This window comes from Gopherus flavomarginatus, chromosome 5, assembly GCF_025201925.1.
Source record: "Gopherus flavomarginatus isolate rGopFla2 chromosome 5, rGopFla2.mat.asm, whole genome shotgun sequence".
Classification (NCBI taxonomy): Eukaryota; Metazoa; Chordata; order Testudines; family Testudinidae; genus Gopherus; species Gopherus flavomarginatus.
The window spans coordinates 42613651-42630085 of NC_066621.1; the positions used below are offsets into that span (position 1 = coordinate 42613651).

The following is a 16435-nucleotide window of genomic DNA, read 5'->3' on the forward strand; positions in this document are numbered from 1 at the left end:
ACGCCGCCCCGGTCTGTTTCTCTCCCTCCCAGACTTGCGGCACCAAACAGCTGGTTTGTGCCACAAGCCTGGGAAGCGGGAGAAGTGAAGCGGCCATGGCGTGCTCGGGGTGAAGGCAGAGCAGAGGTGAGCTGGGGCGGGGAGTTCCCCTGTGTGGCATCTTCCCCCCCCCTTACTTGCTACAGGCAGCCCTCCCCATACCACCCGCCCCAGCGCCCTCTGCCTAAATGCCGACAACGACCAGGGCAGCCGAAGATCCGACCACCATGGTCACCGCCGAAGGACCCGAAATGCCGCCCCCCGCGGTTGTCTAATGGGTTTCACCGGCCCTGGTGGCAGCCCCCGTGCTCTGGGAAGCTAGAGTGGCAGCCTGGAAGGGGCAGCTAGCCCAGCAGGCTTGTTAGAGGAAGGAGAGTGTGAACGCCGGTTCAAATGGCCCAGGAGTTCAACCCGTTTGGATACTCTCTGGGGCTAAGTGCTGCTTTTGCGGCCTGCAGGGATCCTGTGGAATCTCTCCTCCAGCGACACCCTAAAGGACCGCCTGGCTCGGGACACCCTGGAGCCACTCACCGACCTGATCCTGACCCCGCTCTCCGGTACGGGCAGTGCTGCCATCATCCAGCAGAATGCCTCGGAAGCGGAGATCTTCTACAACTCCACAGGCCTCCTCAGGTACCAGCTCTGCCAGCCCCTGGGCACGGAGAGCGTTCCCTGCGCCCTAGCCACTGAGCCACGCAGGCTAGGAGAGCTCTGGGCCAAGAGCAGTGGAGACTTTCTAGGTTCTGGTATTGGTTCTGACCCTCAGTGTTATGAACGAGGCCTGCATGCCCCCTGGGCAGCACACTGTATCCACAGTCCTCATGCTGCAGTGCTCGAACTGGGGAGCAGCCAGGGTCAGGCAGCAATGCCCAGCCCAGAGTCACTATTCCACACGGAGGGACGTTACAAGGGGTTCACACCTCCCTCAGCAGCATCCAGTGTTGGTCACTGTTGGAGCGGGAATCCGCCCCTAGATGGGCAATGGCTCTGGCCTGGCAGAGGAGGGGGTCCCAGCAGAGGCTGGAGGCATGGGTTGGCAGGGGAGATTCCGTCTCACAGTGCTGGGCCTGTGTCCCCCTGCAGGAACCTCAGCTCCGCCAGCCAGCAGACCCGACAGAAGATGCGCGAGTGCCACGGGCTGGTGGACTCCATGATCAATTACATCAACAGGTCTCTGGAGGTGGGGAAGTCAGAGGACAAGGTGAGGCCCTCGCCCTCAGAGGGAGTCTGCGTCTGTCTGTCTGTGCTGGGGATCTAGCCCCTCGTCTTCACCGCCTAGAGCAAACAGCCTAGGCTGGGGTGTGGCTCAGTGTGGGCAGGAGTGAAGCTCTCTCACTGTCTCTGCTTCCTCCTGGCTCAGAGCAGCACTTCACCGTGGTACCAATGTCCTTAGCCCCGCCTCACATGCCTGAGGTTCGCTAGGTCCTGCCCCAAAGTGCTTATCTCCCCTGCCCCCAGCAGCACAGCACAGGCACCAGCCCTGACCTCGGCCAGCCTTCATCCTCCCCTGTGTGGCCTGGCCAGCCCTGCGAGGCTGCGCTGGTGGTAGTGGTGCATACCCGGGCCACCCTGTTCCCAGGCCATTGCTGGGCCGTGCCACCCCCCCCTGAGAACAACGGGATGTTCCACCCCCACCCCACCCCTGCCACCAGCCTGCAGCCTGCCATGGCTCTGCCATGGCTCTTCCATATGGGAGAGCAGGCTCGGCCAGCTGAGTGCCCTGGGGCTGTTCCATGGCGAGTGGCTGGGGGGACCAGGCATAGTCCCCACAGGCAGCCTAACCCCTAGAGCTGTTGCTTTCAGAGCTGCCAGCCTCCCGGAGCCCTTTGCCAGCTGATCGGCCCTGGGCCATCCCGAGCCTCCTACTAAACTCCTGCCCCAATGGAGAAGCCGTGCAGCCTATGTGCAGCACCCCGGGGCCCCTCCCCTGCACACCTCTTCAGGAGAAGGAAGGCAGTGGGCTGGCTCCGGCAGTGCCTACCCTGTGTCTGAGCCACGCTCCCCTGTGAGACGGGGCCTTCTGACCCAGACAGGAGGCACCACAGCGGCAGGGGACTGTGCCTGGGAGGACGTGGGGGTTGGGATGCTGGGAGCAAGGCCAGGGCTGCAGGGGGTTCACTCAGGACCCCTTTGGCCCCCAAGGCAGAGTGTTTCCATTCAGAAAGCCCATGCCTCTGTCCGCCTCTCAGGTGCAGGCTGAGCCATGCTCCAGCTCTCCGCAACAGGGTGACGTGGGGACCACAGGTCTTGGTGCGTCTCGGCCCCGACGCCAAGGGTCTGAGTATCGGGGTCAGTTTCCCAAGTCAGGCAAGCTGGAGAAGGGAATGGGAAACTGATCGCCCCCCACCCCCATGAACCATCCCAGGGCAGGGTAGGGCTGTGTCCCTGCTCACTGGGAGCCCCTCAAACCAGGGCCCTGAGCCTGGAGAATGAACTGACACCCCGATACCAGGGTGATGGGCACATTAGACATGGGCTGGCTGGCTGTGGGCTTTGTTGGTCGCATTGGCACTGCGGGAGCATTAACCTGGCCCTGATGGTAGGCCCTGTTCCCAGCCTCCCCTTTGGCTGGGCCCAGGCTCTAGTTAGCAGTGGTGGGCGGGATGGTCCAGCCAGCGCCTCTCCCACATGGGCTCTGAAAGGCGAGGCAGCTGGAGTGAGTGGCCCCGGGCTGATTCCCCTTCCCCCATCCCCAGAGCGTGGAGAACGCCGTGTGTGTGCTGCGGAACCTCTCCTACCGTCTGTACGATGAGATGCCCCCGTCCTCGCTGCAGCGGCTGGAGGGGCACCGGAGGGACGGCACCCCGGGGACGGGGGAGCTGGTGGGCTGCTTCAGCCCCCAGGGCAGGCGAGTGCGAGAGGTGAGAACGGGGTGGGCGGGCGCATCCTGGGGGACGATGGGGGGAAGCAGGAGGGGACTCAAATAGGACATGGCTAGTGAGTGATGAGCTGGTTCGCTGCAACGAAGAGTGAGCAGATAATTCGTTCAGCTGCCCAGGGCCAGGCCAGAAGCCACCAGTGGGCAGTGGATCAGGGTGTGTGTGTGTGTAGATGTGGGTGGGTAGAGACTGATACAATAATGATCACCTGGTGCTCTTCCGAGGCTGTGATTGGCTGAGAGCGGGCGCACCTTCCCGTGAGAGTACTCATGCAGGGACATTTAAAATCGATTTCCAGGAATACTTGTGTGCCTGGCTTTGAAACGCTCCCCTGGTGAGCCCAGGTGGCCGGCTGAGGTGGGGGGAGTCACAAATCAAGGGATGGAGCCGGGTGCTTATTGGGGCACAGGTGATAGGGAAGAGAATGGGGGTCAAGGGGATGGGGGGGACCAAAATGCCATGGCCCCATCACTTTTAAAAGTGGCTGGAAGGGCTGTGCCCTCCCACTGGTGGCCGTAAGGGCAAGTGAAGAGGGGGTGGGGGGGAGAGGAGTGAGTGGGGGAGGAGTTTTGAGGGGAAGAGGCGGGATGGGGCGGAGCCTCGGGGGAATGAGCAGTGCGAGGGTGGGGGTAGGGCCTCAGGGGGGAAGGGGTGGCATGGAGGCGAGGCCATTGTTCAGGTACCGGTGGCCCCCCAACTTTTAGGGAGGTTCTGTTGCTCCTGGGTGATAGGGATGGGGGCCATGAGGCTGGGGAAGGAGGTGAGTGGGAAGCGGGGCTGCCCCATGTGCACAGGGCACCCGTAGGGTTGCGTTTCCTTGTTGACGGGCAGGTCTCTCTCCCTCGGCCCCCCAGCACCACATGAACACAGACATGGTGACCTTCACGGAGGTCTCCAAGGACCCCAAAGGGATGGAGTGGCTCTGGAACCCGCAGATCGTGGGCATCTACAACCGGCTGCTGCAGCGCTGCGAGCTGAACAAACACACCACGGAGGCGGCCTCAGGGGCGCTGCAGAACATCACCGCTGGAGACCGGAGGGTGAGGTTGAGCCCAGGGACAGGCCAGTCCCATCCCGCCCAGGCTGAGTCCTTCCCCTGGGCCATGGTGGCCTCTGACAGACTAGTGCCCACAGCCCACACATCCCCCAGCCTGGCACAGACTGGCAGGGGTGAAAGTAGAAATAGGGACTTACTGGTACGGGGCTGGGTGGGGCCGGCTCTGGCCCCCAGAAGGGGCGAGGATAGGGGGGTCAGAGCCAGCCTGGGCCTGCCCTGTACCAGTAAGTGCCCTCCTCTCCCCCGCCGGAGTAGCAGTGGCAGCTGGGGGCTCTGGCAGCAGTTTAAAGGGCCCAGAGCTCGGCCGCTGCTACCGCCCCGGCTTACTTTCACCTGTGCAGACTGGAGCCACGGTGGGGCAGTGCAGGGAGGCTGCGCTGTAGGTCTCCAGGGCTTCTGGTCACCTCTGCCCAGCTGCTGAGGGTGAGATAACTGGTGTGCAGTGCCAAGTGGGCATTTCTCAGGGCTGTGGCATGGCTCAGAGGGTCCCCCAGCACTCAACTGTAGTGGTATTCCACCTCTGCCTTGCCCACCCCAGCGCCCTGACACTCAACAGCCCAGGGCTTCCCGTGTCACTGTGTCTGCATGCCAGGGTGGGCACTCAGCCAGCCGGGGGCAGGCTCCCACCCTCCCAGTCACCAGGACGAATGCCCCAGGGAAATGAAGAGAAGAGGGAGTCGCACAGGGGGAAAGGAGACCAAATCCCAGCAGTGGCCTGCACACCAAGGCCCAGAGGGATCAGGCTGAGCTGAGCCTCTGTACCCACCCTCCAAGAAGTGACGCCACCTGCCCTGGTCTCATCCCCCTTTGCCCACCATTACCTGGCAGCTGGCAGCATTCAAGGGCAGGCTGGGAGCAGTTGTGCCTCCAGCCCTCCCTACTACAGCAGAGTTGTCTCTGGGCAACCACTTGCGGCGAAGGGTGAAATATGGGTGTGAGGGGGCTAGGGAGGGCAGTGCCAGAGGGATGGAGAATGGGACCAGGGATGTGGTAGTAGATATGGGAGGAGGAGTGGCAGGGATCAGGTGGATGCATGGGGGGCGTGGGGATGGGAGGGATACACAGGCTAGGAGTAGAAGGGATGGGGTTGGGGACAGGTGTGGTAAGGGTGGGGTAGGTCGGTATTGAATGGCCCAGAGTGCAACGCCCCTGTAACTCTCCCTTTCTCTATCCCCATTCCCAGTGGGCCGGTGTGCTGAGCAGGGTGGCTTTGGAGCAGGAGCGGATCCTGAACCCTGTGCTAGACCGAGTCCGCACAGCCGACCATCACCAGCTACGCTCCCTGACGGGGCTGATCCGCAATCTGTCCCGCAATGCACGCAACAAGGACGAGATGTGTGAGTGCTAGGGGCGGGGGCTGCAGTGGCCATCAATGGCAGCAGGGGTTAGATGCAGCAGGAGCTGCTGCTAGAAACAGGCCACTCTTCTGAGAGACCTTCCCAGCTCCTCTTACTGCCTGTGCTTCTGGGGGAGCATCCCCACCATCGTCCCTGGGACCAGCCAGGCCTAGTTAGCTCTATCTCACTCCCCTGGGCACATCAATGCCTTCCAGGCCCCGAGGGGCCCAAACACCCCAGTAGATCTCTGCACAGATGGGCCTTCCCTACCTTGGCTGATGGCATGACCCCTCTGCGCACACAGCTGGAGCACTGGCAGCAGTGATGGGTGTAATCTACATTGCAAAAGAATAAACAGCGAACGGCACACTCCCATCTAAGCCACTCGTCTCCCCCTCGGACGCTCAGAGCATTTCCAAGGCCTCAGATGTTTTAACAGCCTTTTCCAAGCTGAATCCCTATTTATTTTCTGCCCATGTGTCTAAGCACCTTTTGTGCTATTAAAATACCACAGGTGGATGCGTAGGGGTCTCTTGGTCCTCACTAGCTTTTGCACCTCCCTTCAGTTTAGTGCCACCTGGGAATTGCGTGGCTGTACTGCTGATTCCCTGCTTTAGGCCATTCAGTGAGACCAAGGAAGTCCTGGTCTTTGCTGCATCCACTAGGCCTCTCTCCCCATTGCACGTGTTGCTGTCCCATCACCCAGGCCGCTGGCCATCTCCTCTCCAAGCTACTGCATGTCTTGGGTGACGCTGTGGTGGCACCAGTCCCAGTGCTTTGCTCCAGCCCGTAGAGCCAGCCCTTGATGCTGGTCCATTTGCCTCGGCAGCGACCAAGGTGGTGAGCCATCTGATTGAGAAGCTTCCAGGAGGCGTTGGTGACAAGGAGCCCCCGACCGACGTCATCGTGAACATCATTGCCGTGCTGAACAACCTGGTGGTGGAGAGCCCCATTGCCGCCCGCGACATCGTCTACTTTGACGGCCTCCAGAAGCTCTTCTACATCAAGAAGAAAAGGGACGGGTAGGATCAATGTCTGAGAGCCTCTTCCTGGCCTGTGTTTCCAGATCAGTGTGGTGGGAGACAGGGACTTCCTGGACAGTCTGAAGCCCCTACCCGACTCAGAGCTTGGGCTGGTCCAAGCTCCCTGGTACACACTCCAAGAGCTGTCCCATGACCACCGAGAGGGTCTTGCCAGGAATTCCTCCCATGGAGTCATTCCGGGTCCTTACCCTAAGGGAGCGCATCTTGGGGAATAATTCTCTCACCCCGAGGTGTTTATGGGGCACGCCTAGCCACCCAACTTCATCTTCCCAGTAGTTGGCTGGCCCATGTGTCAGTAACTTCTCCAGCCACATCCAGCATGGTGGTCATGGTGAGGGACCCTCAGACCTGACTGCAGCAGTGACCTTCTAGTTCTAGTGTACTCCATGGCTTCGCCTCTCCTGCTCTCCCCGTGCTGCCAAATCCTCACCCTTTGTTCAGAGCGCCTCTCGCACAGTGCCCTCTGTTCCCGCTTGTGTTGCCTGGACCTGTGCTAGACAGACACTAACAGGAGAGGAACAAACAGTGTCATTGTGTCCTCTGTGTGTTTGCCCTAGCTCGGACAGCGAGAAGTCCTCCAGAGCTGCTTCCAGCCTGTTGGCCAACATGTGGCAGTACACCAAGCTGCACCGGGACTACAAAATGGTACGTTCCTCCTTGAGCCAGCGTGCTCTGCACTAGCTCTGCTGAGGTTCTGGCTGGGTGGCAATGCTCTCTTTCGGATTGGCTTGCACATGGTGGGAATCTCCCTGAAGGCATCGTCTAGGCTAGGACAAAAGGTGTACCGTTAGTGTGCATTAGCTGCCATAGGGTAACCTAGAGAGCTGGTCAAAGACATTTCAATGAAACCATTTTCCATGGGGAAATGCAGTTTTGTCAAAATCTGCACATTCTGTGGGAGCGTGCTGATCTCAGTGGGAAAGCATCAAAGGGGTTTGTTTCGATAAAGTTGAAGTGTTTCATTTCGACTTTATTGTTTGCATTTAATTTTGGTGTATATTAGAATTTCAGTATTATCTTTATGTACTTTAGAGAGTACATATTGTGTTTTATGTGGTTAGAGCATTGTCAAAAATATCAACATTTTTTAATCCAAACTTTTCAGAAGTTGTGCTCCGTGGACAATGTTGACTTTTTGAAACAAATATTTTGAAATTTGTTTTTATTCCAAATGTCGGAATTTCCTGCCGAAGGGAAAGTCTGTTTTCCTACCTGCCCTAGTAACTCACTTGTGCTAAGGCTGTGTGGTGACAGGCAGGGAGCATGCGTGCTTCATTCATGGTAGCTCAGTGGAGTTAGCTTAACTCAGTTGCAAAGCCTCATCAAGATGCAGGCTAACACATCTGCAGCTGGCTCTGTTGGAGCTCAAACTTGACCAGCTCTGTGTGCATTAAAGGCACTAAAGCCTGTCTAGATGCATCAGCTAACATGACCTCATTGAATCCTAGTCAAGGCAAGGCCTTGTGTGGACTGGGGATCCTCCTTTCATTCTTGTTTGAGCAGTGAGGGGAGGCAGCCGGAGCCCAGGCACGTTACAGGGAATAATTCACACCCAGGAAGACACACGTACAAACGATCTGGGGTCCAGCAGGTGGTGGTGGGCGGGAAGAGGCTGGTGTTCAAGGGCCATCACTTTAAGAACTGGGAGTTCAGTCAGCCTGGAGGGGGGTGTAACATGGTCTTCCCAAACCCTGCCTTGGTTTCCCCACTCCTGCGTAAGCTGGGAGACCAACTCACTAGCCAGTGCATCAATAAATCTCCCACCACGGTCACTACTTCATTGGCTTTTCCCAGGGCTGCATTGTGCAGACACAGTTCAGCTTCAATCCCAGTAGGAAAACTTAGGCTCTACTGCGTGCCCTGGGCCCTGCAGGGCTGCTTCTGCTGTTGCCCACCCAGCAAGGCTCCCCAGCCAACCCTTTCCCCTAGCAGAATGGCATGGTCCCCTCCAGAAGCCTTCCCATGGCTCTCCCCCGTAAATGAGCTGCTGGTTGGCCTGTTATCTCACCACTTGGGAGGGGCAGCTGGTTAGTGATAGGTGGGAGCTAAGCCCGATTCTCCCACCCCACCCTGGGACAGGAGTATGTTGGGAAGGCAATGTGGAGCTGTGGCCACCCTATCGGTCTGCACCTCTAAATGCTTGTCCTTGTGTTCAGTTTTCTGCCTCCTGAGGATTTTAAAACTATCTAATCTTCTGAATCAGGGTGTGACCAGTCACCCCCGCAGGGAGGGAGAGTGACACACACCAGGATCTCTTTAACCCTAGGCTTGCCGAGAGCTTTGGGGCAGGCTCAGGGCATGACATATCAGGTGACTGGGGACTTCTTCTTGCATCCAAGCTGTGAGCACAGTCAGCTGATAGGGCCCTTCGGCAGGGGCCTCAGCACAGCACTCCCTAAACTTCCTGGGCTCAGCATAAAACCTGGGCTGAATTCTCCCGGGGGCAGCCTCTTCCTTGCTTGCTCCAATTCCCGATCGAGACTCTGGAGGGGATGTCCCCAGGACATGGCACAGGGATTGCTAGGGGAGCTCCAGGTCACCTAAGTGAGGCTCAACTGTGAGCCACGGCTCCCACTGCAGCCCATAGAAACTATGGGTTCAATCATTGCCTGCTCCATCTTGATCTGAGGTGCTAAAATGGAGCCTGGTGGGCTGAGGCCTGTCACCTCTTGCAGGAGACTCCTTGGTACTCAAAGTGAGGCCACCTGCTCCGTTTTATGCAAACTAGATGTGCCCTTGGAGTCCTGGGGAGATGCCAATGCAGCCCTGGGTTGGGCAAAGTTTGGGTGCCCCTGGGATCGATGCACCAGTTGGCTGGGGGGCATGCCTAGGAAATTGAGAAGCAGCCTGTTAATGGGAAATACGCAGGGTCCCCATTCTCAGACTGTCCCTCACTGCCTCACCACTCCTGGTCCTGGCTTTGCTACAGCAGCCTCCTCTCTGCTCTTTGATTTCCTTGGCCCTGTAACTCGATGTAACTTTGCTCAGAAATGAAAGGACGGCGATAGCCATGTACCCTCCAACAGGGAAGAATGGCCTTGGGGGAACCAAGGAAGGGGATGACGTGTCCTATCGGCCCTTAATCTGGTTACAGCCTTACCTTGGTGCGACCTGCCTAGTGCAGTGCCACCCCAGGAGGGCCCAGGAAGGAGAGATGTTTTCTGTGGCCCATATTTTTAAGAGTGATGAGTGATTTGTGGGGGGCCCAACCTGAGACCTCCTTCACAGGGTCCTGACTTTCAGAGGGTGGGTCTCGCCCACTAGAGAACACAGGCCTCGTTGGAAATCTCTCTCCTTAGAATCAATCTATTTGTGTCTTGCAGAAGGGCTACCGGAAGGAGGATTTCCTAGCTCTGTAAGGACGAGCAGCCCAGGAGCAGCAGAGACGGGACTGACCAGCCCTAATGCTCCCAATGAAAATTGTCCTCACAGCAGCACAGACTGTGGCTCTGCTGCAGGAATCCTGCCTTACTGCAGCTCCCGTTCTCCTCCATTTAGACTAGCAGCAGCTTGGCTGGCCCGCCTCATTTTTGCATTCATTACAGCTTCTTCTTCAAGCATATTGGGAGCCTCTCCTCCCCTAGTGACATCAGGGGCAGCCTTCGCTCCAGCAGCACTGCTCTGGGCATGCCCCAAGGAGACTTCAAAGGACTCCGCTTGGCAGGCCCTGCCGATGTCACAGGAGTCCTGCTAACACCTGCAAGGACACTAAGGGATCTTTGCACAAGGTCTTCTTGGACCTCTGGATTACTCCTAACGCAGTATGTGTCTATGGTTATTATTCCCCGGGCACACCCATCTTCCCATGGACTTGTATTTTTTTAAATTAAGGAGGATCTCAGCTCTGTTCTGGGGTCTGTGGGATTTATAAGGGAAGGCGTGCACACAGTGGGACATTGGTGTCAGGAGCCCCAGGCTGCCTGGGGCTAGTGGGGCCATACTTGTCTAGTTGTGGTGGGTGTCTGGGGCTTGTCTCATGCTCACAACGTATTGGGAAGCAGGGGGTGGCATGGGTATGTTGCGGTGCTTGTGGATCTGGGTTGAAAGGAATATGGCAAGATAAACACAGGACAGAGCTACCCAGGGGTGTTATTCACCCCGTCTTCTTTAGCACTAGTTACCCTTTAGACCAGGCAGGGTCCCAACTATAGCCAGACCCTCATGCCAGCGCCTGTTCGAGGGTGAGCTGGCCGACCCTATGCTAATCAGAGGGCAAGGCCCTCCCTAAAGCTGCTCCAGGGCCAGCCTCGCTCTGGCTTTCTCCACCTGCTTCCTAGCGGGTGTTCTCAGTGCAGCAGCACTTCCTCAGCTCCCTGTGCAGGGAAGCGTGTGCTCTGTTAGCTAGCGGGAATGCCTGGCATGTGCTGACAGGGACTCCCCAGCCTATGGCAGGGCCACAGCTCACTAGGAGACACGGGCTCATTAACAGAGCTGCTAAAGGTCGTTTGCGAGTGGAGTATTTAAATCAGACTCAAGAGCAGGAATGTGCCGGGCTGCACGCCCTGCAGGCCGGGTTTTGTGCTCCGTGCTCCCGTGGCTGGCTGCAGGCTGCTCAGAGGCAGGCTGGGTTGGCGGGTGGGTCGTGCTGCCCGTTGGGGGTGTTTAGCTCTGCACTAACACAAGCCTAATACAAACAGCTGGGGAAAGCGGTTGCTGCAGGAACAAACCAAACACTGTGGAGAAACTTCAGTGTCTGAGCACTTGTGACCTTTCTTCCTAATGTGATAGCGAAGGGCCCAGCCAGTGGCTAAAGGGCGTCAGTCTGAGCTGCCTGGGCCGATTAGCCTTGCATCTGAATTACATTGCCCTAAAATGTTTGCGCTCGCATGGAAACCTGGACGCACCTGTATGATGAAGGGCTGCACTTTCTTGTTCATGGATGACTCTGCTGCAGGAGTGCCCCAGTCGGGTGTCCTCCCCATAGTCCAAATTGGATAATGACATTCTGCCCAGATTCAGCTTCATTTGTCTTTATAAAAGCCGGGGCATCGCTGGCACAGAGCAGGTTCTGTGTTCCCCCGCAGAGGGGGCATTTCACTGGCTGGGGAGGTGGGTCTTGTATTAGCTGTACAGTCTGAAGCACTTTGGATGAAAGCTGATTAAACTCCTGGCTTGGCCTGTGCACTATGTTTGGTCGATTACTGGAGTGTTAAACAGCCGTCCTGGCTCCCGCACGTGCCCTGTGTGGTGGGAATGAGGCTGGTTGGGGGCCTCTGACTGGGAGCTGCTCGCTGCTTTGGAAGCAAGCACTGAGCCGAGGCACTAAGCCAAAGGGCCTTTGGGGTAGCTGTAACTGAGCAGCACTCACACCTTGAGCAGGTGGCCTGCTGTGTCCTACAAAGGGTTAGCCAGCAGCCTGCCCTGGAACTGCAGGGGCTGGCTCTTTGGAGGAGTCCCACACTAGCCCAGGGGCTCATGGCTGCAGCAGCAGGGCTGCCTGGCATCACACCCAGTGCTCCTGGTAGCCCCCCTGAGATGATTCAGCTGCTTCTGTCTGGCCTGGCCTCTGACACAAACTGGAAGGCACTGACTGGTCTTGTCCTGGGTGCCGCTGTGACTGTAATGGTCGGTCCTGTGTAGGGCGACCAGATGTCCCTATTTTATAGGGACAATCCCGCTATTTGGGGCTTTTTCTTCTATAAGCACCTATTACCCCTAACCCCGTCCCAATTTTTCACACTTGCTGTCTGGTCACCCTAGTCCTGTGGTAGCTACGGGGCCAAGCGCTGCCTTGCTCCAACCCTGTGTCCATTGTACCTGTGCATGCTGGAGCTAGGAAGCTCCCTGGCACATCTGTAAAGTAGAGGTGGTTGGGTTTTTTCTTCTGCCATTTTTAAATCCTTGGGGCTCAGTCCTGGCCTGGGTCATATGGGGCGCAGTGAAAGCTGTGTGACGGCAGGCAGAACTGAGCCCTTGGGGGGGTCACTCTGGAAGCTTTATTTGCCTGAATTAAACATGTGCCCCCATCCTGGTGGGTGGGCAGCTGCCCTTTGCTCCCCTACCCTGTGGGGTGAGGAAGGATTCCCAGGGAGCATTCGGAGCGCTTCTTTGGAGCCCCCCACTGCCATTCACACGCCCCTGTAGCTACCCAACCACGGGCTGGGTGAGGGAGCTTGCAGAGTGGCAGGTAAAGTGTATTTCCTGACACACACCAGGGAGAAGAGTTGGTTAGAGGGAGCTGCTGGCGTGGAAAACAGGCTGAACACCGGGCAGCATCTCCTCATGAGGGTTCCCTCTGGGGAACAAGGGATGGGCTCACAGCCCCGCTGCCTGAGCCATTTAAAATGCAACTGGACCAGATGTTACTCCTGGTGACACCAGGGTACTGCTGCTGGGGAGTGACTGGTTTGACCCCAGCATAGCATGTACCATAGTCTGGCCTCCAACCCCTTGGCTGATGCCAAGCAGGGTTCTCAGGTGAGGCTGGAATCTCAGGGTGTTTGTCTTCCCCAGCCAGGAGTGAAGTCATTTGTGTTCCCTAAATAAAAGCCTTGACTAGGGTGACCATCTGTCCTAATTTTATAGGGACATTCCCGATTTTGGGGTCTTTTTCTTATATAGGCTTCTATTACCCCCCAGCTCCATCCTGATTTTTCACACTTGCTGTCTGGTCACCCTAGCCTTGACCAGGGCATGGCTCAGAGTTCTTTCTGGTGTGTTTATGAGAAGGAAGAGGGGAAAGGGTAAGGATGCTGCTGTCACGTTAACGCTCCCTCTACATCAGGAGTAGGCAACCGATGGCATGGGTGCCGAAGGCAGCACACGAGCTGATTTTCAGTGGCACTCACAGTGCCTGGGTCCTGGCCACTGGTCCGGGGGGCTCTGCATTTTATTTAATTTTAAATGAAGTTTCTTAAACATTTTAAAAACCTTATTTACTTTACATACAACAATAGTTTAGTTATATATGATAGACTTATAGAAAGAGACCTTCTAAGAATGTTAAAATGTATGACTGGCACATGAAACCTTAAATCCGAGTGAATGAATGAAGACTCAGCACACTGCTTCTGAAAGGCTGCCTGCTCTACATTCTAACCCGGCCTACTACCTATGGGCAGGAGAGCCAGGGCTAGCAGCAGAAGACAAGCTGCAGCCTGAGTGCAGCAGCTCCTAGCCACAGCACGGTAACGTCCCGCCTCTGCTGTTCTTCTGAAGATCCCTTCCTAGCTAGGTATAGCTCAGATCAGGTAACCCCCAGAGGAGCCCTGCCAGCTAAACCTTCCTTACTGTCCATCTGACCAAAAAGTTTCCTGACACTAAAGTTAATTGCTTTTCAGGAGGGCTTTGTAATGAGTGCAAGTAACTTGCAGCAGTTGTGGAGTCAGACCACTGGGGTTGTGAGCTTCTTGGCTTGCACCTGCTAAGCAGGGCTGGGCTGGTCACTAGGGAGGACTGGTGAGGTGGTAGATGACACTCCTCCAGCGTGCATGCAGAGCCAATGCCCTAGCGTGGCACTGGGGAGGCTGCTGCTGATTTTTGCTTCACACTTGGCTCATGTGATAACGAAAGGTGCCCCAGTGTTTCACAAGAGCAGGGATGTTAGCCCCAAGCCCACACTGACTTTGCAATGGCTAATCACGTTCTGTCTGCACAAAACACTTTTGCAATCTCCATGGGTGACGGTGTCCCAAACTGCTGTGCTGTGCTGCTGCCTGGCGCTGCCAGGCTCCATCCTCTCAGCTGCATTTAGGGGGCGGAGGAAGCCCTGATAGCCTAGCAGGAAAGGTACCATATGGACTGTTAGTCACGGTCCCCGCATACCCACAGCTCGCTCACGCAGGCAGCCCCTGGGCCTAGCCGTGTTGGTGGCTGTGACTTGCAAATTCAGCTGCAAGCCCTTGTGGAGCAGTAAATCAGCGGGACGAGGAATCTCATGCAAAGACTCCCTGAAAGAGCCCCATTCACCTTCCAGCCTCAATCATGAAACATTAACAAGCCCATGGATAGTGCTCTGCGGGCCCCCCAGGCAAAGCACAGAAGTTGTCAGCTTTTTGCTTTGTCTTAAGTCTATGTTGTAACTTTCCCTTTGGAGGATGGAGCTGGAGTCCTCTGGAACCTGGGGCCAGGCCCACCCCACATCTCTTGGCTGGCTTGACCCATCTCTAACCTGATTTGAGAGTGGCAGCAGCCGTTGTCAGAACCCGGGGGGTAGTGGGACCATAGTACTGTATCTAGGGTCTGAGCTAGTGCCTGCTAAGTCCTAACTGAAGGGGCGTCTCCTGCTAGTCGCCATTGTCTGTGCTGCATCTGTGTCCTGCACTGGCCTCTGGGGCCCCTTGCTCACTTCCCTGACTCAGTACAGGTAACTTGGGAGAAGTACCGGCTGGGGCCGTGGGTGTGGTAAATACTAGAGTTCCCACGTGCAAGGGAGCACTGGCATGAAATAGTGCTGTGCAGTTTGCAATCAAGATCAGAGGCCTTTGCCAACACACTTCAGTCCTGACCTGAATCCCCCCTGCTATTCCAGTCCTGAGTCCCCACTAAGCTCTGCCCCGTCTCCTGCCACTACAAGCCCCCTCCCTGGGGCTGCATGTCACTGCCTAAAGAGGGAAGAACGTGAGATCCCAGCCCTCCTTCCACAAAGAGCTCACAACCTCCATCCTCTCCTAAAACTGTGGGGGGGAGAGAAAAGGCCAAGACCAGCTTAAAATAACAGTTATTTTAATTGTATTTCAAAAAGAAGAAAGAGCGAAGCTGCTCTGTGAATCAAGGAAAGCCTTTCCAAAGCTGTCCTGTTGGTGCCTAAGGAACAGCGCTGTAATGCCTGCCGGTGAGCGATGCCCTTACAGGGCACTTCCTAGAGAGAACGACCCGTCCCTGCTCTCGCTCCTTCACAGGAAATGGCCCCTGCCAAAGTGCTGGTGGTACTAGAACCCCTGAGTAACAAACAGTGCAGCAGCAGGGGGGTTCAGCCCCCTGGATTTTTCTGGTGGCTCTGCCCTCAAGCTGCTTTAACGCCCGTGGCTGTCTCTATTCTTCAGTCATGAGGCTGAGTTAGGTTCCCCCCTAACTCCCATCAGACCTCTGTGCTGTCTGGCCGCTTATCCACACACTAGCTCCAGCTGATGGCTGAGGCCTCCATGGGCATTTGCTGCAACAGTGTTACACTGTACTATGGCTCTACATTTATCATCACAAATCCCAATCACCTTTCAATGTGACCCCAGCCTTAGCCTTGCTGGTAGTGTTCCCCCAACCCAGTCACAGCAAGACCTAGTGCCTTGGTATAGCCAGGAACTCAGTGCTTGCCAGTATCTCGGCAGCCAACAGCCACAACAAAATCCAGCATCTCATTGGCATCTGTTACTGCAATGCACCCCTAGTGGTTCTAGCAATCCCAGAGACAGCCCTCACCATCTGCAATGCCATGGCCCACCTCACAGCATCAGCTTTCCCTGGGCTTTTTCCTCTCTACCACCCCAGGCTCTTTCAGCAAGTTCCAGGCAAAAGACTGAATTCTTCTTTCCTAGCAATTTCCCTTGGTCCTGAACAGATGCAAAAACTAAGATCCCCAGCATTTAAAGGGGACTGTAAGGGTCCAGTGGGTGGGTAAAAAGTCAGCCCTTTTCCCTGCCTTGGCTTCCCCATAGAGAACACCCAGGAATGGGAGTGCTGAAGACCTGCCCAGGTCTCTGGGTTAAAGAAACTAGCTGAGCAGCACTTCCTTCTAAAGGGACACCAGGATGGACAGTCCCACGGGAGCAATAATCCCACCGTCTCTGCTCTCCCTCTCAGAGGTCGTCTTCGGTCACGAGGCAGTAGAAGTCTGTCCTTGCTCCGTAGTTGCGTGACCCCAGGTCAGATATGTCTATTTCGCTCCTCTGGCCCTCTTCCAGCTGCACTTCGTCAGTGATGCCAGCTGCTAGCGCTGGTGGTCCATCAGGGCCAGTTATTCGAGGGGGCGGAAGGCCCCTTAAAATGGACCCACGGACACCTGTTGGGATGGAGAGTACAGATTGGTGGGAGATGGGGGACAGGACCCCCAGCAGTTCCTATTCTGTGGCAATCCCAGGAGTTCTGGCTTGCTTTGGGGGTGGAATGGGGATTTTTGGATAGAGACTACAGAGCTTTCCTACC

At 56.5% G+C, this 16435-nt stretch overlaps 2 protein-coding genes across 2 annotated transcripts in view; one reads left to right on the forward strand and one right to left on the reverse strand.

The window, feature by feature from the left end:
- The window catches only part of PKP3 (plakophilin 3), a 31460-nt gene extending 20001 nt beyond the window's left edge, over positions 1–11459 (forward strand). The window contains exons 6-13 of the mRNA XM_050952844.1: positions 498–672; positions 1123–1240; positions 2736–2900; positions 3773–3958; positions 5159–5312; positions 6142–6334; positions 6913–7000; positions 9679–11459. Coding sequence (XP_050808801.1) covers positions 498–672; positions 1123–1240; positions 2736–2900; positions 3773–3958; positions 5159–5312; positions 6142–6334; positions 6913–7000; positions 9679–9714 — 1115 coding nt within the window. The 3' untranslated portion in view covers positions 9715–11459. The remainder of the gene's footprint in view (positions 1–497; positions 673–1122; positions 1241–2735; positions 2901–3772; positions 3959–5158; positions 5313–6141; positions 6335–6912; positions 7001–9678) is intronic.
- Positions 11460–13214: 1755 nt separating this feature from the next.
- The window catches only part of SIGIRR (single Ig and TIR domain containing), a 46796-nt gene continuing 43575 nt past the window's right edge, over positions 13215–16435 (reverse strand). The window contains exon 11 of the mRNA XM_050952916.1: positions 13215–16292. Within this exon, the coding sequence (XP_050808873.1) occupies positions 16090–16292 (203 nt within the window). The 3' untranslated portion in view covers positions 13215–16089. The remainder of the gene's footprint in view (positions 16293–16435) is intronic.